Source organism: Anopheles coustani, chromosome 2, assembly GCF_943734705.1.
Source record: "Anopheles coustani chromosome 2, idAnoCousDA_361_x.2, whole genome shotgun sequence".
Classification (NCBI taxonomy): Eukaryota; Metazoa; Arthropoda; class Insecta; order Diptera; family Culicidae; genus Anopheles; species Anopheles coustani.
Window position 1 is genome coordinate 83,674,076 of NC_071289.1, and position 26,221 is coordinate 83,700,296.

The window sequence follows — 26,221 nt, forward strand, 5'->3', positions numbered from 1 at the left end:
ACGCCCCAAAGAACCCCGCTTGGGTGAGGAAAAGCCGAAAGGGTTCACTCAAAACGTACCAATCTTTTCACGACAGCTTGTCGACGACTGTCATCTGATGGGTTTGCGGTTATCAATGGGGAAAGTGAACCGCAATCCCGTTGTTGCTTCCCACAACGGCGAAGGCAATTTTTGGGAATCATCAGCCAAAATTACGTGCGATCGGAATAAACTTCCATCTCGTCCGCGCCCGGATGGTGCTACTGTCTTGTCAAACTTTTTGACTTCCATTTGGACGCTGGAGGCAGATTAAAACGTCAGATGGGTGACAGGCAGCATTGGAAAAGGATGCGACTGAAACGTCGTCAGGGAGCGATTGCGTGAATGATTTTTATTTATCGCAAACAGACTCAACGTTTGTGACTATCTTTAAAGTGTGTGTATCATTCGATTGTTTTTTGGATTAGTTAGAACTAATAGATTAATTTAGCATCATTATGATTCAAATTTTTATCTGTCCAATTTCCCCTGGATTCCTTTAGTTTTTTTCACGTTCTTCCACCAACAATTATTGATAGCCATCCACAAATAACCCGGCAATTGGAAAAATATAATAAATTACACCATTTTTACACAAACCGGTGGTCATTAACAGCAACACTCAATCATTTCCGTGCGATAAATTAAAAGACGTGTGACAGGCGTAATTGGATGTGACCCCGTGAATTGCTCCGGACTAAAATACCGGACTCCAAACCACCGAAACCAGCGCCGGATCGAAGCGCACCGGATTGTCCGCCGCATTATGCATCACATCTGTAGCGCCAATGACAAATTTTATCCCCCCGTGTCGATGCTAATCAACTGCCGATGCAAATTCCCCGCCACGAGGACGATTTGAATTAATTTAGTTAGGTCCGGGAGTTTGTTGTCTACTCGTACGTTCGTGTTTGTGTGTGTTTGTCTGTCTGGTGTTTTATGGCCGTTGCATTTTGTATGCGTAGAATGGATGCAGTTGCACCTACCTGCAGCTTGACCAGCGTCGGATGCTCGGAGGACAGCTTCGCCAGCAGTTGATAGTCCGATTTCGCGGCAGCAATTAGCCATTCTTTAGCGTTCGGGTGCTGTAGCTGTGGAAATGACGAGAGGCAGCATGTTCAGTTTGTAGACCGACCGATGGGTCAGTTTTATGGATTTGTCAACAAAACAAAAACGAAAAGCCCATTGATGGTGTAATGTTTTGCGTTTTTTACTTACAAGGTTTTCGGCGTTGATCGTCTCCTCGGGGCTCTGCATGGGCGGGAACAGGGGAAGAGAAAAAGAGAAACAGAAAAGACGCGTAAGTGTTGCGCTCATCAGGAAAATGAGGTGAAACGACACAAAAATGCAAATCTACAACGAGCTGAAATTATCCTACATAAATCATATTAAACTTCGTGCAACAGATTTGCTACGGGAAAATGAACACCCGTTGTACAAAACCGTTGAAGATAAGTTAAAACAGCAGAAACCATTTCCTCCCCCACAGGCCCGCCCCGCGAAACAAACCCTCTGCCGGCGCCAACACTATGGTCGTATCCATTTGCATACGTCGACAAATTGTAAATCAATTGCAGTGCGATTCCCGAGGTTTAAGCACGTTGTTTTGGGTGGTTTGCAGGTTTATTTTTCGCTGTTGCTTGGTGTTGTTGTTTTCCGTTGGCCGTTTGCCATTCTCCATCGTCTTCACTGCGTTTACACGAAATGGCAGCAATAACCATAAAAAGTTGAATATTATTAGCTCGCGGACGCTGGCAAACAAGGACGCTCGAGGAGCTATGCAACCAGGTTAAGGAAAACTACGCGCGCATTTTGCCATTACGAATTATCGCTAAGGCGCCTGTCGTCAACGGCATCAGTCCGCATGCTGCCGATGGCAATGGGGAATGCTTGGCGAAGCACATGTTGGCCATTAAAATATTGGTCAGTTTGTTTGTTTGTTTGGTTGGATTGCACGATGGCCGGATTTATTTTTTTTAACAGAAGAAAGACCTACTTCATTTTGATGTATGCAGAGTTTTTGGATGTTTCGTAAGAGTTTTATTATCTGATTTGAAAGTTTATATGTTTATAAGGATAAATTGAATAATGAGAATATTCATTATCGCATGTTGAAAAAAAAGGATAATTGAATTCTAATCCACTATCATCCAGCAAATTGAACGAAAACATTACTTTGTAAAACTTTTCCCAGAGATCGTTCCATGCAGTAAAAGTTAACTGCCATTATGGGAAATAACATCGCTGCTACTACTTTGTTCCGAGGGCATGTCCTCCGTATCAGCATAAAACAAAACCTACCGAATCAATTGATGGAACAATGTGCTCTTCTCTTCATCGATAGTGTGTTTAACTTTCCGGCGACACAGCGAATCGATGTTGGAAACTTCCGAAAATCGCAATTACTGGTCCCGTAGTGAAAGTTTTCTCTCCCGCACGAACGATGTATCGAGCATCCAAACGGCCATATTGCGCCCACCCCGATGCCGGAGCGGGGACGAACGAACAAACAACCGTCCAGGACCATCGTCGCGTCTTGCTCGGGAACCGTTTTTTTTATTCTCAGCTAGCACCTGACGGGCACCTTCGCCCCCATCGCCGTTTGATGTTATGGTTTAGGTGGCATGCGCATCGAGCGCCATTCTGCGACATGGCCGGGCCGAACAACAAGCGCTGCTGCGGAGTCGGAGTGGGTTGGACCAAACCGTGTCTCCACCTTCGGAGATGACGTACCGGCCCAGCTAAACCCGAAACACCACCGGCAGCAGCAAACGCAGCAAGATGGATGCTGCCAACTACAGGTGAAGGTGGAAATTGTACGCCAGTTCATTAGACAAAGGTACCCACAATGTAATTCCTTTTCATCATCGTCCACATCCGCCCCACATCCGCCGGCTTCGTGTGGCCCGTGGCCTATCCGGTCGTCGTCATCGCCGGGGATTCGTCGTCGTCGTCGTCGTACGTACTGTCATGGTAGACCGTTCTTCATCAAATCCTGTACTGGCAATATTACCGCGGGGACTAATGAAGAGCATGTTCGGGTGAATGACTACAGTTCCGCTGCCGTCGTCATCCGCCGTTGCCGTTCCCCTGAGCTGCGGTGCCTTTCGGCGTTAGTCGAAAGTGCAGAGAGTGTACGAAAAGGTAAAAGTTACACTCATGGTCACAGACTGACGTTTAACTTACTCTATTTCATTTTACAGTAAAAGAGTACAACATAATTTAGACAAAACGGAATAACGGGGCGAGATAAAAACTGAATATATTTAGAAAAATACGTTCAGGATAGTTTTGAAAATATAATAAAACTAGCTTGACGGCCCGGCGATGCTCCGAGGAGAAGGAATTGAGAAAAGAGTCATGTTTTTTACTCTTTACTTGAGAATTATGTTTTAATTTGATTATTACAAGAACTATATATTTAAATAAGTGGATATTTCATCAATTTCCTCGTGTTGTATAATCCCTGCTGTATACATCTTGATGAATACACCTAGAGATATTTGTAGATGCATGTTTTGTGTGGGTTAGTAAACAGGATTTTCAATTATTTAATTTAGATAAATGTTGACACAATATAGCAAACATTAAAAAACATCTGCAGTGGTTAAACTTAATGAGTGGAAAGTTTAATAATCGATGGTTCACTATCTGTAGAGTTTTTAGTGTACACAAAGTTCCATACAAAAATAGCTAAAATTTATAATAGATGCGACAACGTGTCAAATAAATGTTTAAAATGCTGGGATTATAAAAAAAAACACTCTTGATATTCATAAACAATCGAACAAAACAAAATGAAACTAAAACTTGTTACATCACTAAGAGATAAAAAACTGAACTGCAGAAAGGTTTGAAGGAGTAGTTAGAGGTATGTTTAAAAGAATGAAATTACATTCTTTATTGAAACCCCTTCAACGAAAATAATTGCATTTCATTTGGCATATTTAAACACGTTAAATAACTGAGGAATAAAAAATTTAAAAAATTAAAATAAATATTATTGTTGGTGTTAGTATTATTACTTCTACAGCAAAGACATGCAAGAGATAAAAAAAAGTTTAAGAAACGGAAAGTATTATAATAATCAACTTTCCAATGAAAGCTGATAAAAATAGACCGGGATAGATTATCCAAAAACTGGTTTTCGTCCTTTCGCTCGAACATCACTGTGCATTTTTCCATCCACAGGATACACTTTCAAATTCCCCAAGCCACCCCGAGAACCCTCCAGTGCATGGAGTCGGCTTCCACACCCCGCCCTGCTCTCGAGGACGGGAACCCCTTTTCTAAATGGCCACAATAACGAGCCAACAACGATAGCGGGCTGTGCGCTGACGTACGCTGAACGAGCAGTGCTTAGTAGTGCAACGTACGGCGTGCGGGACAGAACCCGGCACAGTCAGTCACCGGGCAGATGTAATCTATGATGGGTCCGTACCTCTGGTACCTCGGCCCCCGATGCGAACCGCCACGGAACACTTTCTTCCACCGTTCGCTGCGAAATGCTCGCAAATATTTCATCAAAATGTACAATGTTTTTGGATAAAAGTGTACATCCTTTTGTATCCTTCGGTGCGGGCGGGTGAAAAGGGACATACCGGCGAGGGGGTCAGGTTGTGCGCGTGGGGCAGTGTGTTAGGTTCGAAGGTAGATACGTAGGTAAGTGAAAACCCTTTCGGGGATTTTCAAACAGCAGTACAGTAACAACAGCAGTACCGGCCCACGCAACGTACAATAACAACCGAAGGGCCTTCCCCTTTTCGCAGGACTTTCCCCCCCTGGAGGATGAAGTTGGTCAGATAAACACCGGATGGATGAGCCTCCAGTTCCAAGCAAACAGCTCCAGTCAGGAGCTCCTTCATCTACCCCAAACGAACCACTGCCCTTATTAAAGGACAGGTCATCCCTCTTTAGAACGGACGATGAAAGGCTCTAACCCTACTAGCAGCCGAGCGGTCCGATGTTTATTTGACTAGTTTCTTCTGTTTCTGGCCCTAAAACAAGCAATCGCCTTCGTCGGAACAAGCGTCGAAGCGCATCGACGGTAGCGTTTAGACAATATTTTACCTTTTGCGATCGGTTTACGAAGAATTGCGTTGATTAAGTTCGAAAGGGCTTAATTTGCATACATTCGATAGAGTGTCGGATAGAGTAAGTGTAATAGCCAAACACACCGACGCACACACGAGGTCTATCAAATTTAATACACATCCGCTTCCACCGGTTGCCACGCGGATCTATTTACATAATCTATGCAAATCAACGAAAAACGGATAATTGTCTACGGGATCATTTTCGCTTCACGACGTGTGGAGGATAAGTTTTCTGGGATTGCAAAAGAGACGACGGCATGTGGTGTCACACCCTAAAGTGATTCTTGAAGGTGCACGCATTTTGCATTTGGTTCGGTTAATTAGAATGTGCCCCCGTATTTGGGTTCCTTCACGCTATCTTGAAGGACATCTTGCTTCCATTTTAAGCTTAAGATCCACCTCGACAACATCTGAATGCTCAAACTCAAAGCAAGTGGCCAGTTCCCAAGAAGTGAACCATCCCCATATGAGCCGCTTTCTCTCAGTCCGCGATTGCCAATTTTAGCGCCGTCTCGCTCACCGGCACGCCCGCTCGCCTATCTATAAATTATCCGGTGCATGTGCGAAAAAATGTAAATTTTGCCCAACATGCGTGAATAAAAACATGGCCTACTAATTACACACATTGCATTTAAATTATGGCGTCCGCGTGGAAACGAAAATTAATTTTCGCGGAATATAAATTAACTGCAGTTAGCATTCACTGTTAAACGGTCGGTGGGGCCCCGGTATCCGCGGGCTGATTATGTGTGTTTGCGTGAGTTTTGCAAACCCCCCCCCCCCCCCTCCCCCCCTACCTCCGTGGCCGCACTCTTATTTTCAAATGCCCAAAACCACCCCTCGGCGCTGAATCGCGCCGATGCGAGAACGCGGGCTGCACAAATAAATGCCTTTTTGTGCAGGGAATGGCCTCATTTCGACAACATCGTCCCGGAACATCCCGGCCCGCAAGCACTTGACAGCGGATTTTCGCGGGGACTACCCATTACAAACACACACCCATACGATGGTCGGTGCAGCGCTTGAACAATTCCCACTCCCTCCCAACCCAACCCAAACAGCACGAACGTTCTGGCCTTCGGGAGTGCGCGGAGGATGAGTTAAATGATCTCTAACTGATTGCGGTTAATTAACCGCTAAACATTTCTGCGCGATAATGATAGCCAGCACTTGAAAAAGAACGCCATGCGCGAAGGAGAAAAAAGGGTTTCTGCACATGGCGGATGGGTGGGACCGCCGCTTTCTAACAACACCTTTATTCGCCGGCTCGCTAATGAAAGCTGGTAGGAACGAACGAACCGTGCGTATCCTTCGAAATTGTCCGGATAATGAAGCACGACTTCAACCGCTAGATATGACTTTTTTTGGTTGTGAATAAGTCGTTTACATACTGCTCGAATGATGGTTGATGAAGATTTATTATGAAGTATATTGTGGAAAACATGAACCAATTCCATGGGAGATAATAAAACGTCTTAGCCAACATGAAGAAGTAATTATGATTAACTATTTAAAAAAGGAATGACACAGTTTAATTTTTAGTTTGAACAAGAAAATTGAATGGATGTTCAAGCGTTGTACCAAAACATGTTAATTAAAAGAAATAAATAGGGCAAGTTTTATTAACAAAGATACGAATGTAAGTAGCACAATAATAAAAATGAGTTCAACGAGAACTCATGCAAAGTAAACAAATATTTTCCCGCGAAATTCACAAATTCCCCTTTTACCTATCGAATAAACGTAGCGCTTCGCGTAAGGTCATGTTATAATGTTGCAAATTGGATAAATAGGTTCTTTTATCATCCAACAATGCAAACCACAACTCAAGTACATAAAGAGATCAAGGACCACTTGTGCATCCTCTAATTATTCCCTGCAGCGTTAGCTAATTGAAGGCACATGGCTTTGGCTCCACTTGACGAACCAACACTGCGTGCCAAATTGAGAGGTGACTTCCGGTTATCCTTGTTCGTTAGTTTCCCATGGTGAAATAAATTCCTTTCGATCACCAGAAGCTTTGTACAATAAGGATTGGTAAGCTACAGTTTTTTGCCGCGCGGTTTGGTTTCCTCCACTCCCTCCACCGTCATAATCATTATCAATATCGGAAGGGAATGTGTGGAGTTCATTATCAACCTCTCGAGCACACACTACTTGGCAGTAGATTCCGGGCAGCAGCACCATGCCCGTGAGAAGTTGAAAATATTACCAAAATATCCTTGTCGTTTTCCGCCTCACTGCAAACACGCGAAGCGCCCGATGGTGTATGGAGTGTGTGCCAGCACTCAAGTGGCACTCGTTCCGATACAAAACCAAACCGCGCGCGTCAGTGATCCTCGAACATCCGGTACGCAGGGTGAACGAAAAAAAAGAACAAGATCCAGTCCCAGAGCCCAAGCGCTGGGAGATAACTGTTTTGCATTTTATTTAAAATCATAATGATAATAAACAGCACAAATGAGTGCACGCCGAACTGCTCGTGCCAGAATCGCGCCGGTTTCCGGTATTCCCATCCTTGAAAACCCACCGTACGTACCACAAGTAGGGTACCACGTTCCACTTCACCCCACCGTGGCCACACTTTTCCCAACCGGACCGAATCCGAAACGGTTCACCGGTAGTCGATAATATACTCTTGAAGTTTTGCTGGCAAACTACAACCCACCGAAGGACCTTTCACCCTTGAGAGGACGAAAGTGTGTGTGTGTCTGTGTGTGGATGTGAGTGGCTGGTGCTATCGTAGACCTCCGTCCGCTCGACTCGGATCATCGTGTTCAGTTCAGCCATTCCCACCGTTTCCGCCGGGTTGCTTTCCACTTTTGGCTTGTTTCCGGTTTTGAATGTCCCTGTGCACATTGAGACACACAAACACCCACACGCACACATTCATTGGCCAGAGGGAGGCACGAGGACGTGTTTTAGGCAACAGTTCAGTATGAGTTCCAGAGGTGGTGTGTACCAGGTTCGGTACCTCCTGTCCTTCTGGCTAGACTTGAAGTTGTTCAACTCCTTTGTGTACGCCCCTGCCTTATCCTTCCTCGTTGCCCCGCGTCGGTCCCCCGGTTTTTGCACTTCCCAAACAGAGCCTTGTCCCATTACGCTACTTAGAGCTAGTTTTTCCACGCAACTCTAGTTTTCCACACCAACAAACAACCTTAAACGCACACACACACGCACAGAGCACCGTACGTCCCGGGCGAATACTGCTCGTTTCCTCCGTGCGTGCTGTGACTCCAGCAATCAGGCTCAATGTTTGTGTTTTGTGTGCTCGGTGCAATTTGCATATATAGTTGACGGTATTAAACTTATTTGCTGCAAACATTCAGAGTCCCTTCTCCCCTGCCCCCCCGGGTTCCAAACCAACCCACATGACGATCGTACAGGATCGTTAATTTTTCTTCCCTTTTTTCCACCCAGTTTTATGCTGGCACTGCACTTTCTCACCTCCCATTTGATCCTCCTTCCCTGCCGCGTGCGACTTAGAACGGGACGGTACATGCATGTAGGAGCGTTAATATTGTCACTGTTGCGGACTGCCACTTCAGAACGAACCTCTTCCGCTTTCGGCCGAGCGTTTCCGTACCTGCACGGGCGGGCCCAGGACAAGGACTCAACGCAAGGAACCGCAAGGAAACGAAAACCGGAGCGGATTCCGTTTGTCAAGTGTCTTGTAGCGTCGGAAGAAAGCCGGCACCCGGTGTTCGTGCAACATTTTATAATCGTCGTTCATATAATGAAAACAGCGGATAAGTAAGCCGATTTGTGTGCAGCAGCATACCATTTTATCCTACCCGGGGGTTTGTGGGAAAACCAAGAAACGCAAGGAAAAGAACAAAAGGAAAGTGGTGAGTTAAGTTAAAAAAATAAACTCTAGGATTTAAGCGGTTGGATGCGTGTCACCTTAAAAGACCGAGCCATTTGTGACAAGCATTTTAAATCCTTAGGACAGTTTTTACCCCATTCGAATTGAATTATGAAATACATAAAAATCCAGAGTCTCCACAACATGAAAATCTGCTGATTAGCGATTTAAAAAACAATGTTGATTGAGATTCACGAACCTGAATGACTCTTTGCCTAGATTTTGAGATTCATAAATCTCTGAGTGAGAGAATCGTCAGACCCAAAGTCACCAAAAACGTCACTGAAATGGGAAGGCCCTCTGATTTTTGTCGTATGACCCATTTCCACCAAAGAATCATGAAGATTAGTTAAAGATTCATAAACACTTATTAGAGATTTTGTAAAGTTAATGAAAACTTTGAAAGATTCATCAATGTTACGAGATTCGAGTTCTCAACAATTCATGAATCAATCTAAATTAATCATGAGTGAAAGATTCTAGTGAATGAATCTCTCCAAAAGATTCATTAGGTACAACTCTAGTTTAAATCATAAGGACTTTAAGGATAATTCAAAACAACTAACTTCTAAGCTATTCAAAAGCTAGACATCATAAACCAAATACTTTGTTGAAAGACCGCCAGTTTGAGTAGTATCTTAATAAAAACCAATTAATTAATTTAACTTTCTTAAATTCATAAAAAAAATAAATCGGTATAGCAAGTGAAGAAAAGTTTGCTATCTATTTTTCTCGATCGTATCGAATATCCGAAACATAATCTTTGTGTTACACTTTTGAAACATTCAGTCTAATGACCAGTTAAGCGCTTAAGATACCGTTGAGTTTTTGTTTTGAAAGGACTACAATAGCAAACGCTCCTTCTTCCAATCTTATGGCGAGAGTAAACACAGCCAGACCAAACACCATCCGAACGGTGTTTGATGGATATCGTAATGCACACGCAAGACAAATATTTGTAGTTTTTAAATAGATCCTCAACGTGGGCACCGGGCGCGCTGCGTGCCACACTGACACTGACAGCGGGGGCTAAAACAAAACACCAAAGTGGATAATTTTTCATCAAACGCGTGAAAACGAGCCGGGCATTAAACGATCCAGGCCGTCCGGTTGCGTCCCGGGACCTACCGGGTGGCCACGAAGCGACCGTGTAAATGCAGTGGCACGCCGGATCAGCCGACACGTCAAGCGGCGAACGGTAAGTGCGCCAGAATCCGGCGAATCCTCGGGAAATCCCGTAACACGAGACCCGCGCGCCCGAAAGGTTGTAACAAATGACATAATTTCCTCAAACTATTGACAGACTCATGTCAATTGTTGTTTACTCTAGAAGCGATGAAGCGCGCAACCTACGACGAAGACGACGACATCACCACTTGGAATCCGTTGAAAATGGGGCTATAATTCATAAGACACGGATCCCCGGTTACCCCGGGACGAGACACGGTGCTGACGATGGTGTCGCGCACTAAAAATAAACCGATGAATTCATCACCCATCAACCGGGTGCGGGCCGGACTCTGGTGGGTCGCGGAGGCCATCCGAGGGCAAGACGTTGATGTGCTTCCGTGGCGAACGCCACGACGGAGGAGGCTTCGGAGGGAATCGTCGTCGTGGAAAATCACAGCTGTTCCGAATTTTCCCGATTTCGTGTGACAAGCGAACATTTTCTTTACGGCGAGCAACAACGCGACAATATACAATGGCAATTAACCATGGTGTCTTCCCGTCTCCGCTCGAGCCGTCTCGCATTTGATATTGGCCACCAAACGGACCTCCAATCTTTGTTTTTTCCTATATCCGGGGATTTTTCAATGCTACGAAGTGTTTGGCTTTCGGCGGCCAGCCATGTCCTCGATGTGCCAGTGGAGCGCAACAATCTCTCGAATGAGAACTCGACTGCCTGGCCTGGGAGAAAACATGGACACTTTTCTCGGACGACCCGGAAAGGCTCAGGACTTGCGCGACTCGGGGCAACATTCATTCCATCGCTCGACGACGACGTCCTCACCACCGCGTGCGCTGCCTGCATTTCATGATGAATTCATTTTATTTAAATTTAAATACAACCGAACAAGAAAAATTACCATACGCGGCCGCCACGCTGCTCGCTTTGACAAATCCCAGCTGTTGCTGTCAAAGGCCTGCCAGTCAGGGTCTGCCTCCTGCTGCAGGACGACGTCAAGTTTTCCCACCTCGAGAAGTTACTAGCATGGCGGAAACTCTCCGTCACAGCGTTGTCGGTGTACCATTAAATTGTTTCGAATAGCGCAGAGTTGCCATGCCACGGATCACCCCAGGATATCGTTGTCGTCACATTCGCGAAAATATTGTTGCCCCATTGCTTGCCGAGGCCCAACACACGGTGCTGTTACTAATGGATATGCCGCTGTTTGCCGCTTAAACATCAGCTCCAACTTCCACTAAGTAAAAGTAAGCCCGCGAAAACCCCCTACAAACGTAATTGTAATGTGAAATCAGAATCATAAACGGGGCAGAAGAAGGAAAAGTCAAGAAAGTTGTACCCTGATCTGCGCTGCCTCTCGCGCCAGTAGAGAGTGTGGCGGTGTTTTATTATCCCGGGCAACATTCAATTTCACTTTCATTTTTCACGAATCGTTAAGAAAACGGGCATAAAATGTGCTTCTGTAAACTTTGAAACCAGATTTTATGACTCTTTCACCTATTTGCAGGGGTTTTTTTTATCGCACTTTGAAATGGTTAGGATTGCCTTGAGATGAGCGTATTTATAGGGCATTAAATAATTTGGGGATTTTCAGGAATGTTTTTAAAATAATGCATACGAATTTGCACTTTGTAATTCACCAACATTCAGGAGTCGAAAACAATTTGTTGATCAAATTTAAATCTACATATTTCTCATTTCTAGCTATGCTTCATATGTATCCTAACTTCTAAGAATACAAGCAATTCCCTACGTATTCTTTCTAGACTTACACCTTCTATGAAATTATTGCATATAGTATGAACCATCCGAACATCGTCCACACTCACTATCAGCAGTAGAAATCTGCACAAGATCTCCATTTGCAGCCCGAGCATCCCTGTCACATTTGTTCGGAGAAACGAAAACCAACCCAAAACCATCGACGCCAGGACGAGCGCGGCCACCAAAAATTACCGTAAAACTTCGGCCGAAAACCGTTTTTAATATGTTTTATAATGCCTATCATTAAAATCATCAGCTAATGAATTCAGCCTCTTTCGACTACAAAATTAAACGCGCAATAACGACCACATCATTAAATCGATGAGCGCAAAGAAGCCCCACGGCCACTTCCCGAAACTGGCGCGGCAGAGAAAGGATGCTTTAAGCCATCCAGAATTCTCATCACCAAGTCGAACCCCGAGATTGGCCAGCCAGAAGGAATGTCTGGCGGGTCCGGTTTTGCGCGATTTTTGCATTTCGCTTTTACGGAGTTCCCGAGAACGGCGTCTAGCCTTCATTTCATTTGAGGGACGTGAAGGTAATTCGCGCAACGTCATCGTATATAGCTGACCATCCGTTTGCCGCGTATGACGAAATCGTTCGCAAATCCGTCCGAACAGTCGGACTACGTAAATGGTGATGATGGCGCGGAAAAATACGACGTGCCTCAACCCGCTTTGGCCACACGCAAGCAAAGCTCACGTTCGTTCTGTTGGTGGACACCCGGACATCGCATTGACACTTCGGGACTGCAGGAAAAATCGTATATACAGTCTGAACCGAAAAACAGCCACACTGACAAACGGGACATGGCGTTCCACGTGCCTCAGAGCTAAGCTAAGCTCACAAATTACCCACCGTTCCCTCGATGGCTCACAAACGATGGCTGCAACCCGCAAGGAATCTTCTGGTGCTGGCCAACACATTCATGCAACATCGCCGGCCTAAGCAGGACTCCCTTCGCCAAGCATCGATGTGGTCTGTCTCTCTCTCTCTCTCTCTCTCTCTCTCTCTCTCTCTCTCTCTCTCTCTCTCTCTCTCTCTCTTCGTGCATTCGGATGCTCTTCGAGGAAGCATTTGTTTTGCGCCGTGTTTACATTCGCAATTAGTTCATGTAAATTCGAAATCATTTGTAATTGACATAATTGAGACTGGACATGCAATTACCGTCGAAAGATTGAAGAACTTTCAGGTGAAAGGCCACACGAAATATTATATTGGCCGGTGTGGCCCGCCGTGGTTTCTTCCTTGGAAACTACCAGCGGAATCTCACCCGGCTTCCCGTCTCTTACTCCACCCTATAACTCCTTAGTCCTTTTAAAGGATTTCGAAAGGGAAGGCGCGTGCTTTGAGGGTTCTTGCATTGTGGAGCACATTCATTGTGGAGGTCCAGTGCCGGTTTGACACCAATCGGAAAGAGCAGCACGCATTGCGGGGCATGCGAACGGTCCACAATTGGCATAAGTTATCTTCCCCTGTTCCGGCTTCCACAGGAAACGAGTTCATCTTCCTCAAACGCCTAACGGCAAACGCTGTAAGCACACGCTGTACACCTGATGACGCTGATGATGGTAATGATGAAGGGGAAGCCGCTTCCGCTACGGTCGGTTTGCCGGCGACACAAGAACATCCGAAGATTTCCGGAGAAAACAAAGTCATTATCCTCCTGGTTAGTGGGGCCCTCGCAATCGCTTAATTCACCTGCAGCAAACCGAAGCAGAGCGCGTTTATGCGTTCAGGAAGGGAACGTCCGATGCATGTTTTTTGTTTGTTTTTATTTCCCTCGAAACGGAAAGATAAACCGTTGCTAAGTAGCCGAAATGAAGTGAGTTTAAAGTCTCATTCTCGATGCAATTCGGATCCACTCGGTCCGGTCCAGCTCCGGTGTTCCTCCGTCGAGAACTTTTGCTCCTTTTCCGCCGCCAAGAATCCCACAAACGGCCGGCTATCAACGGCACCCCAAAGAAGGGGTTTTATTTCATTTATTCGGCTGCTGCTAATTAGAGGAGCCTAGCGGGCGGCGCGGGCTTTCGGTTGCGGACAGTTTTGGGGTGGCCCGCCATTCGGCGATGGACCGATGATGGTGCCCCACGCAGGCGAACCTCGGGCGAGTGGCGCCACTCCGATGGCTCGGGTCATCGGGCTTTGCCTTGTAGGGTCGAGTTTTATGAATGAAATAAAACACCGGCCGCCGGTCAGGTGGAAGTGGCCGGATTGGCCGTTGCCCTGCTACCGATTTCATTCAGAAGTTGCTGCTTGATTAACGCTCGAATGGGATGCAGGCATTTCGGAAGGCATCCGGTGGAGTGGTGGCTCGTATCGTAACACTTTTTGGGTTTCATTTCGTCCAAAACCAGCCAAAAACAAGAAGAACTGATTCGTTTAAGGAGGCTTCGCAAAGGAAACATAAAATGGAAAAGGCTACAAATAGACGGAGCCATCAAAACATTGATCGCGAACGGATTCGGCCGATACAATTTACTGTTAAAATTCATTCATACGTTGACGATGTCGCAAGAGTTTTGTTTCAACGAATCAAATTTTAACAAAAGCCATTATAAAAGTGAAATATATTACTTAGTTTTATCTGTTAGGTTATTTGTTCTGTAGGAAAATTTATGTCTGATAAAAATCTTTTTATTTTATAATCCACTGTTTCAAAATTCCATGTTAAAGTGTTCATTGAAAACAAATAATAAACAAAACTAATGTGCTATTGGTTTCAACACAAGTTTTCGAAATGTTGTACCTGCGATCAATATACACATGAAGTATTAAAATTTCAAATATTTTAAAATTGAATAATCCATATTACGATAATTTATGTCGATGTTTTTCTTTATTCCAAAAGCTCAACATTTCCAATTCTGCGCTTTGTTGGCAATTAGAATAGTTAGCTAATGGTTTTTTAGTCCAGCTTTTATATGGTGAAAATAAAATAAAACTGGCTCGTCAGCTAGGTAAATAGAAAAAATAAATTCATATGGTGGAAAGCATTGCATCTAATTTAAAATTGAAACAACCAGCAAACTCAATGGCTTTACATATTTAACATTTGGTATGCATTGGTTGGCTTACAAAGGACAAGAAAACAGACCTTCATATTGTGGCAATTAATGCATTCCTCGTAAAACAATCATTTTGATGCCATCCTTTTATCACGCACAAATGATCGACACATGTTCCAAAACGGTCCCGGAATGAAGGCACAAGATGATGACAGGGCTGTTTAGGTAGATTTTTTTTCTTTCTTCTTCCTCCTGACAGACACTCTGCAGACACCCAAAGGATCGATCGATCGATTGATCGAATTCACAACGCACGTGATAGGAGTCCATCCCGAACGAACTATCGCCACAATTTGTCTCCTGCTGCTATTTGAATCACTTTAACAGCGAAAAAAATAATAAAAGAAACCCCAGCTCGTGGTCTATCATGAAACCGTTTAATCCCCGCTCGGTGACGGTGCAACTTTTACGCCTGCAGGTCGGCCATAGAGCAGCAGCATGACCTGCACGAGATAGACGAGATTTTAGTTTTGGCTGACCCGTGCGAAGACGATGATAAATTAGCCTCGAATGGGCTCGCGCTTCCTTCGAACCGAGGGTGGGGGAGCACCCAAGGCGAGGTGATAACAAGTAGGAAGGATCGAACAGGACAATGTAAACAGCGTGCCCCTGCTGCCAGCGCCTTTAAGAATAGGAACGGATCGCCAGGCAAGGAACGATTTTATCAAATAATTAAACTCCTCCATAGTTATTAATTACGGGCGAGCCGGACATAGCCCCGGGGGAAGATCGTGGACCAAATCAACGGGGACAGGAAAGTTAGCCCGATCGCCGGACGATAGGAGAAGGGAAAACTAGCCTCTAAGTCGACGGTTAGGCAAATGACACACCGTCCGTTCCCATCCATCCGGGCGGTCGGGTTGGGTTTCGATCGCTTTTCGACGAGGTAGGTATTCCCGATTTGGCCACGGTCCGCTAAATGGTTGCCTCGCCCCACTATTTCGGGCAGCATAATTGAAAATCAATAAATCGTATTCAATTAAATAGAAATTAATCGTGAGCCCGCACGACGCAAACGGCATCTCGAGGGCGGTTGCGGGACCGGCTGGGATGCGAAGGTGCCCCGGAGAGGGAGGGGTACGATCGTGACAGAAGGTGGAAGGTTTTGGAAGCGACCACAACACTAGTAATAATTTATAGTTTTGACAGCTCGTAAGCTTATTTGTTTTCTTCTAGCTGGTGTTTTACGTTGTGGCATTGTGCTGGATTTCGATTTTATTTCACCCTGCCATCGTCCACCTCCAAACGTTCGGCCGTTCCCTGGGATCGGCGCAGCATTCCGTAACATTTGCCAAAGAAGAAAGGTGACGAAAAGGGTCACAGATAAACAGGCACGGATCAATGGGGACACGGGGCCCGGTTGGTAGGCGCTCGATTTGTATGGGAGAACAAGCACTGAACAAGCGGTGAAACCGAGGCCCTTGAGAAAGCATCGCTACGCGTACGAATAAAGATGCAGCGTCACCGCTGAAATAGGCACGCTGTCAAGATGCCATTTTCTCACCGGGGGACGAGATTTCAGGGTTTTGAAAAATTGATATTATTATTGAATGTTTTACCACCAGCTCGTTGCCATTATTAACATTTGTAACACGCGTGTTCATATTTGCGTTTTTCGATGGACTAGCACCCTGCCACTGGGACCTCGCCGTCGAACGCACCAGGATCCTGCAGTGGTGTTGCTCCGATTGGACGAACCATGACGACTAGAGCTAGCGTGTTAGTTTGAATAAGGTTGTTTTTCTTTTCTTGCCCCATCATAGTCGTGCTTTGAAGTACAAAATAAAGCGGTGGGAACCACGTAAATGAGCGAAAGTAACAATGAAAATACTATTCATTTACGCAATGGGATTTCAATGGAAGAGATTTCGATTCAATTATACACCCTTCTAGACATTGACGTAGCTATTTAGACATTTTAGGAAATCGATCTTTTTTTCGATAAAAAGGATCATTTATATAATACTAAAAGTGAACATGCTTTGTAATGAATGCAAATTAAGCCTAAAGAGAACACAATTGCATTGACAATACAAATACACTAACCCACAAACTGTTGATATTCTATCTCACATTTTAAACTACCATGCTGTTGGATTTTAGGTATTAAGAATATGACCATATGATAATTGAAGTAAAAGTAAATTCAAGGTAAGATACGTAAAAATCAAATGAAAAATACCGAATTACAAAATTTAAATCAATGAAAGCATTCGAAGGAGTTTGTGAATGAACTTTCTTCAAATGCATCCATACTTGTGTATTAATTTATCATTACATTATAGTTCTTATATGCGCACTAAAACGCAAAAAAAATCTTTCATAGTTTGACCAAATTTTCTATGATTTGACTTTGAATCTAAGATCTTTTGATTTAGGTCCATAAATTAAAACAGCTTTAGAACTCTTAATAAAACAGTTGGTCCCCGCAGTACGCGATACTCGATATACGCGAATTCGCAATACGCGATTTTTTACAACTGACAGCTCATAGCGTTGCTTGAGTTCTGACTAGTCAATTTTACTTTGTTTTGGTAGAATGAAGTTTTTAATATGCACTTTTTAACAGAGACATAATTATGCAATGTAAGAAATAGAACGCTTATTAGTGATTTCGATAAAAGATATGTTAAATAAGCGGTTCCCTCTCAGTGTCAACTCTTCAATATGAGGTATAAACGAAATGGCAGAGGAAATCCGCAATACGCGAAAATTCGATATACGCTATTGCGTCCGGTCCCAAACATTCGCGTACTGCGGGGACCAACTGTACCTGTAACATTTTTCTCAAATAGAGAACGCTTTTTGTTACCATTTTCAAAAGACGTTTCTTAACCATTTTCAAAAGACGCTATACTGGTGCAGTTTATATTATTGTTCATGTAAGTTCATGATTAAACGATCTTCCATGTGATTTTATAGTCATATAGTCATAGTTTTTTTTTATAAAGTTTAAAACCTAAGTGGAAAACTAAGTAAAAACTGTCAATAGTATGTAAGGCATCTTGGTAAATTTAAATAAAAAGTATTTGATACTTGAAGCCCGCTCTACAATGCTTATTGCACTTACCTTCTCCGGTTTCTTTTTCCCGATTGGGGACGGAATTTTCGCCTCTTCCTCCGACGCGAACCGGTTGAACTTCATCATCTTTTCTTTCACACTTAATTTGTTTTCCTCGGCGGCCACCACCACACCTTCGTCCGGTTCGTTGGGAACATTCTCCTTATTCTCGCCCGGACCCTCCACAACGGGGTCTGCCGGTTTCTCCTCCACAGAGTTCTGCCGTGAGTTTACCAGCGAGCTACTACCCGTTTCACTAACACGTTTTCGTGGTGGAATGGCCGGAGGAACGGACTCGTCGAACTTGTACACATCAGCACTTTGCCTACGTCCGCCGACATCCTGCGGTTGGCGCGTGTCACTGCTATGGCTGCGGACAAGAACCGGGTTCACTTTCTTCACGTCAACACTGGCAAATTCACTACCGAAACTTATTTCCGATCCGCTGCGACCGATTTCCGAACTGTTCCGGCGATTCAAGGCCACACTGCCGCGTGGACTACCGTGATAGGAGACCGCTTCCGGTGACACGATTGGCGGTGGACGGTACGGTGGCGGAGCACGCATCGGAGAAGCTTCACCATCGGACGGTACGATTCCGTAGGACCGAGAAGCCGGACTCATCGGCTGCGATACGGTCATGTTCAGCAAGTCTTCTGTTGGAATTTCGTCGTAGAACTTTCGCCGCAGAACCAGATACTTTTCATTACCTTCGTGTTTGATCGAAGCAAGCACGTTCACGTACGTCTTGAATTGCTTTCTGGCGTCATCTGTTTGCAAATAAAAATCACTCATTAGGCAACATTATCGTGAAAAGAGAAGGAAATCACTTTGAAAATAGCCTTTTACCAACATTCTATCAGTCAGGCAGGCAACGATGAATCAACAAGTGATTATAAAGTGTACCTGATGACGGTACCTACCTTGTGTATCTTTGTTCGTAAGAAAGCTCCGAAAATGCTTCACCAGCGCATGGTTTGTCACTTTGCAATTGTTCTGCAACATGAACTTGCGTATTTCCAGCAGCGAGAGTTCTTTCGGTAGGTTTTCCATGGTTAAAACTAGACAAAAAACACTAAATTGTTTAACACAGCACGCACGAAGCAAACACAAACAAACAACGCAGCTGAGATCAGCACGTATGATTTTGACAGCTGCAGCTGTCAGCGGCGAGTGTTTACAGCGGTACCATGCGATACAGCGGCACGCATAAATCGCGGTAAATATTTTCGATTTGAGAAAAAATGTTTTACACACAAAAATCTGAGAACATTTGTGTCAAGAGAATAGCCTAAACTTTTCATTGCACTTTACACCAATACCTACAAATAAATCAACATTAATTGATAGTGCTATAGAAAGAAATATACAACCATGGTTATGATTTATAGAATGCAATTAAATAAACCACGTTGCACAGCCAACATCAACGCAGTATCAGAGAGGGGAGAACAAGCTGGTAATGTGAACACTTTACACCATGTTACACTGGTAAATTTTAGCATTTCTAATCCACATCACGGAGATAAATCGTCTTCGTCTAAAGCGTTTCGATAGAAATTAATAATGTTCGCGCCTTTTAAGTGATCCTCCTTCCGCCGTTTCGCGGTACATCTTTCCCAAGAAGATTGATTCGCGGTGCTGCACCCGATTTGATCTTCAAATCAGCCGACGTATCGTTTCCACGTGCATATTAGTAGTGGCTTTCCAGACGTTATTAATAAAAATTTGTCACCACGCTACCAGCGTTGCTGTTTGCCGATTTGCATCTGCTAGACCCCTTTTAGGCCCGACATCTTGTTCGACGTTGTGCGGCTGCCCGCCGATGTTAATTTCCCGGATGACAGCGATATTAAATTGAGCATGGTAAAAATAAACACGTTTACGTGCCGTCTCTCAATCCGGGAGGCGTGTATTTATGAGTAGAATAAATTGAGTGAAAACAGCGTCGCGCAAAACATAAAGCAGCACGTTTGCCCGTTTTTTTGATCTCCAAGTTTAGTTCTTCCATCTCAATCACGGGTGTCCACGCAGTGCAATTGCCCATTTTTCATTGCCGGGTCTCATTACGGGGTCTGTTACTTCTGGTAGGTACATGAGAGGGATACATTACCGGAGAAAAACTAGACGAATCCCATCATCATGAAAAAAACCCTTGTGGAACAGAAGTCTGATCTACATTTCGCACTTTTGGCATCCGACGGACAGGGTAAAGGCCGTCCCAAGATCATGGTGAAATGAATAAAACGCTCCACAGTTAACAGGGTGGAGGCTTACGTTTCGAGCGGTAAACATCGGATAACGGGAGGCATAAAATGGTTGCGACAATAATTAGACAAACTAATTTACTTTTATCTGCACTTTGTTTGTTGTCGGGTTTGGGGTCAATTTTCGCCAGTGGCCCAATCCAAACACCCAATGGACTGCTTAATGAACAGAAACGCGAGCATTTGCTTACAGATTATACGAAAAAGAAAACAACGACAAGAAAACACCGGTGGTAAATGGAGGAAAAATGATTTCTGTATGTTCGCTCCCTTTTTTCGGCTCCATCACCCACTTTAACGGGCGCAATTTCCACTCCCGGCTTTTCTGTCCCGTGAAAGGGCGCACGTTGGTGCGAATTACCACCGCCAACGAAGCCACGAATCCGCACAGCCTCCCTTTACGGCAGCACGACGCTGGTGGACCACCAAAAGTGATCTTCGAAACGATACGACTAATTAAAATTATGGGGGCCTTCCAACCGAACAACCTTCCGGCCCATCACGGCCGTTCTCTTCGGCCGCCTCCAACCGGGTGGGGGCTTCGCGGGCGACCTTTGCTTTTCGCCTGGCCCCGTTAATTGCTTCAACAAGACGTTAAATCCCGTTTCGTGCTATTACGTGACATCAAAATCGCTCATCCCTTCTCGCCCTCTTGCTCTACTCCTGCCATCCCATTTACCTTCCACCCCAAAATGTAGTAGTGAAATTTTTCGGAATTGATCAAAAGCTAAAAATAATCTACGGCTACCGAAATCTAATACCACCGTGCGCTCCGCTCGCCATCTCCTAAACTCTAGCTCTAGAAACTCTTCTCAGAAAGGTCCTCCTTCTGCCGTGCGGAAATGTAGTTCTTGGCGTTTTGTGGCGTACACGAACACGGCACTGGGAACCGCACGAGACAAGAAATCAATCCGCCCGCAACGGAAGCGGCCGGTTATGTACAGTGCAGCTGCATCTGCAGAAGGTCTAGAAATTGCGAAATGGAAATGGTTGCTCATTCGATTCGTTTGCGGTCAGCAAATGCAATCGGGTAAGATCTATAATTTATCATATTTATAGATTATTTACATACAAATGGGCAACTATTCGCTCATTAATTATAGACCGGACCGTCTTGTGTTTGCAGTCCGTGCATCGTACGCCGCTTGATGAAGATGTTCATGGAACGGAAGCACTGCGAGTATTCTGCCCAAGAAAGCACATAAGACTGCAATGCACTTGTTCTTCTTGTTCTTCTTGTTCTTCTGCTACTCAGACTTGCGGTTTACACGAACAGAAACAATCGATATCTGATTGCTACCAGTGCATGATTTCAAATCTGATGTGGAATCTGTACTTGTATCTTTTCGGCTTGACACTTCAAATGATGATGAGTGGAAAAAATCGGAAACAATGAAATCGATGACATTGAAAAGACAATCAATGAATTTTCAATTATTATACTTACGACCAGAAACCAGAATAAAATTATGAAACGTTGAACGTTTAAGTAAAAAAGAAAATTCAATCGTAAAAGTCTCTTCAAATCGTTAAAAAACCGGCAAAATCGTTGGTGTCAATGTTAAAATATACTTTGGGTGAAAGTATATTTTAAAACCATTGATACTATCTGAAAACCTCTTCAAAGGCAAAGATCCGGTAAAGTGTGTTTATGGAAATTCTTGATTTTATCATCTAGAAATATTTGGAAAAATATGTTGTGCGGCATTTTGCCTTAAAACATATTGAAATAATAATCTAGCGGTAAAGAACAAGCATTTGTTTTAATAAATGTTTCATGAACATGATAACGTTCGTTACGTACTTCACAGTAGAAGAAAAACTAAATTACAACTCAAATCGTATGCTCTCTGTTGGTTGTTCTGCTTTGATCTGCATGTTTTATACCGAAACTTGTTTTGAAAATAAGAAACTGTGAGACGAGAAGGAAAAAAAACATCTGCTTCGTTTCGGGTATCCATTTGCCTATGACAAACAAGTTGGGTTGCGTAAAACAACGGCGCTCGTGGTGCAGGAAAAATTTACAACATCAGCAACACGAGCAGTGACACAATGGAAAACAACGAAAAATGTCCCCATCACGGGACACATGTAACGAGAGCCTGCTCAATTTCACTCGGACGTGTAACTTTGACACACGAGCGGAACCCCAAAATTAGACAAACGTCGAGCAGGCGCTTCGCGTGTCCTTCAGGAAACACGCCAGAGTAGGGGAAATTTTCCAATAATTATCCTTCATCCGGGCTAATTACCGATCGTCCTTCCGGGAATAGTGCACTCCAGAGAAGGCGTTATTTGCATTCAGCGTTGGAATGGATGGAAAAAAACCAACGGAAAGGGCATGTATAACCATCAGACTTTACATCATCATTCTCGTCCTTCTTTATCCTGGACAATTTTACAGGCATCTGCATGTTTGCTTCTAGGATAAGTTGTTAGTTCCTTCACAAGGTTTTCACACAATTCCAGAAGAGCATCACAAAAAGTCGACAACATCTCACCTAAAGCCGACCGTGCCGACCAAGTTCTTAAGTTTTCCTGCCCCAAAACCCATCATTCGCTTTCTTGTCCGGGTTGGGGAAAACAGGAAGTCTTTAAAACCGTTTACCACTATTTCCCCCGTTTTTTCGACGGGCGGATGGTAACGATTCTGACGGCGATGGCCGTTTGTCGGTGAGAATCAACCGAATTGCTTTGCATACCCACGCTGCTGCTGCTGCTGATGTCGATGATGATGATGATGGTGGTCAATGGGATCTAACCCGAGCACCGAAGAACATGATGGCGCTTTGTGCCCTGGGACGCGTTGGCCCCTTGGCGGAAGACGATTGAAAACGATCGTGGTGATGAGTCTTTTCCCCCCGAATTTGGCCGTCTAAGAAGCTGTTCTTCTTAACCGTTTTCCGAGCGGTTCGGAAGGCAACCACTTTGCTTTCGAACGAGGTAGGAAAAGTTTTGCTACCAAATGCTAAGGGTACGGCTGTTTATTTCCTAAGGAAAGCGGACTATTTTCACACCCTCCCGAGGCACCTGCTCGGCCCTGCCACCGAAAGGGTAGCAGTTTAATGAATGGTAAATATTATGGACGCGAGCATCAGCCCTAGAAGCCCGTGTGCTTCCTGCGTCTAGAACAAACGCTGCGGACGCCTTTTGACCCCGTTTAGAACTCGTAACGTGGAATGCGGGAAACCCGCAAGCGCATCCCTTTCGGCCACTGGCCGGCGGATGTTTTAAAGCTACGCGTGGTATTAAAAATACAAATTGATGCGGTCAGAACGCCTGTCTACCAGCATAGGTACCACCGGTTTTATGTCACACGGGAGGCCCCTTTCTTGAAGGCTGTCGACGTGACGTCTTTGAGAAGTTTTGCTCCGAGGGTTTCCCTCACGTTTCGAAACACAATTGTGCTGGTAAAGTTTTCCAGGGCAAAGGATGGCAAACGTACCAACAAACCAGCAAAAATGTATCGTAAAACGGCATTAGGCTAATGGTAAACTTTAGTGGCCATTTGTGTGGTGGCTTTTTGGTATCGCTGCACACCGGAAAGACAATGGTGTGGCGATGAGTAACGCTGTGTAAATTGTAATCAAGGGACCGAAGGGGAAAGTCTTAGACCCGGGATACACTTGTTGCAACTGCATAATCCTGATACATTTTGTTTTTATGGTCGTTTCTTTACAAACTGTTTATGAAACACTCTCTGGTTTTTGTTTGCTTCTGCTTTACAGGGTTGGTTGGGAACAATAATGGGATCTCATACAAGTCCTACGATCAACCACCAAAGCATAACTTCCCGCCTTTGGGCGATACGATCCTTCGTTGAGGACCGTTATCCCTCCCGCACATGCCACGCCGAGAAAGCGAGAAATTTTATATTTTAATGGCTATTTTATTAGTTACCGCTTCCTAGCCCGATGGGGTTTCTCCGTCTGGTGCTCCAGAGTCTACGTGGCCCCCGGATGCACTGCTTTCTTTCATTGCACCAGCTAGCAACCATTTTCTCGCAAGATCCTACTTCCAGTGCATTCCTTCCTTTCCACGTCTACCGGGCACACACCTTCGGACATCTACGTGTGTTGTACGCCTGGTTCGGTTAGCGTTACAAGCGTTTTATTTGAATACACATCTCCCGCGTGGTACCGGGGCCGCTAGCAGCTATCTGTCCCCGCCCGGCTTGGGGCCATGTTTAACAGGTATGGTACATATTTTTTGGGCTGGGCTGTGCTGCAGCCGGCCATACAAACATACAAACAGCCAAACAAACAAGACGGTCAGCGAATTGCTAGACGGAGCTAGGGAATAGAGAGCTACAAGCGGTGTAACTATCGGCATGCCGCAAACCACCGGTAACGGTCGTATTGTAAATTTGCAGGTGAAAAAAAACACTGCCTATTACACGTAGACAATCATGCGTTGTGCCGAAGGGAACACATTTTTGTGGTTGTTTATTTTCTATCCAAGCGGGTTTTTATGGTATTCGATCCCATTTTTCTTAAGATTTGAAATAGATTTTCGAGCAATTGAATACACCGTTCAATAGTTTCCGTTATGAGACTGAACCACGCATATTTAACCTGTGTACATACGCTACGTAGTTTGTTTTTACAGCAATCAAAAGGTGCATAGTCGGTAGGTAGATTGTTTATAAAAAACCTTCTTATAACACCAATCCAGTATTATTGACCTATATTAATAAGAATATGATACAAATCTTGTTTTTATTTACCAGATTTATTTGACTAGTCTTCAGTCTTACTATACAGTATACCACTAATGATTACGCTGCTCTGATGCTTTAGTTATTTTTTAATCTTCCTTCGATTCCATTGAGTTTGGTTTTTCTTAAATCATTTGAAATGTTTGCTAAACCTTTTACAAAAATATAAAAGATAAGATTCAAGTGATGAGAATTAAGAAATTGAAACAAAAACTGGCAGTGAAACAATACCACGTCTCTTGAAAGAATAATAATTTGGATAGAATCGGTGGTATTGCTAACATACGATGATGATCTGACAAAGTAAAATAATAACGTTCCATTCCGTTTTGATGTTTTTAGAGATACAATATGTTAGCGCCATTCTAAGATACTGGAAGGATATTGCTTCAATGAAGTTTAAGTCATTTTTTCTCTCTCTGAAGATGAGGAAGAATTCATCAATTTGTGATTTTGATAAAATACTGTTAACTTTTCGCCGACACTCATCTTAAGTATCGAATTGGAACCTTCTTACACCAATTTTAAACGCTTATGTTAAAACGTTAAACACAATCTTTAACACAATAAGCACATTTTGGTATTCTTAGAGCAATCATGTTCGAGAAATATTGTGTCAAAGTTTTATCTATGCTTTGACTGACTTCAACACGGAAGTTTATCGTACAGATAATATAAAGGTTAGAAATTTGTACACTCAGCCAATGGTCGTTGCTGATGGTATCGGAAGGAAGTTCAGTTTGCCAGTTCAAATTGGTCAGCATTCGATAACCTAACATCGTTCACTTGGCAACAGAAGTCTCCGCACGGCAACACACGAGATGGAGGCCACATGTGAGTGAAACATTCGTGCGAGTTTCGTTGCTGCCGGGAAACGAGTTATGTACACGGCGGTCCCGCATCCCGGAGCCACACGGACAGGATGAGCCGGAGGATGCGACTGGCAAGTCGGGCCGAGTGCACGACAACGCTCCTGCCGAGCGCAGGATACGGTCGCTCGCCACATAGATGCGAGCGACACGGACCGAACCGACGGACGTCGGCGTCGCAGTACATAGCTTGCCGGGGTTATGTAAGCCTCCGGCCAGCAACATCCGAAGCCGAAAAGCGACTCAGCAGCCAGCGCGCGCTGGGCACCCGCCGCTCTTCCGGGCGGATCGGCAAAGGATTGCGACGACG

The 26,221-nt window shown here is 44.4% G+C and overlaps 1 protein-coding gene across 1 annotated transcript in view; it reads right to left on the minus strand.

Annotated features, from left to right (window-relative positions):
* LOC131263019 (ankyrin repeat domain-containing protein SOWAHC) overlaps positions 1 to 19,126 on the minus strand; it is a 104,984-nt gene extending 85,858 nt beyond the window's left edge. The window contains exons 1-4 of the mRNA XM_058265144.1: positions 18,982 to 19,126; positions 18,068 to 18,828; positions 1,237 to 1,269; positions 1,005 to 1,109 (exon numbers count right to left, since the gene is read on the minus strand). Of these exons, the coding sequence (XP_058121127.1) occupies positions 1,005 to 1,109; positions 1,237 to 1,269; positions 18,068 to 18,828; positions 18,982 to 19,111 (1,029 nt within the window). The 5' untranslated portion in view covers positions 19,112 to 19,126. The remainder of the gene's footprint in view (positions 1 to 1,004; positions 1,110 to 1,236; positions 1,270 to 18,067; positions 18,829 to 18,981) is intronic.
* Positions 19,127 to 26,221: the final 7,095 nt, after the last annotated feature.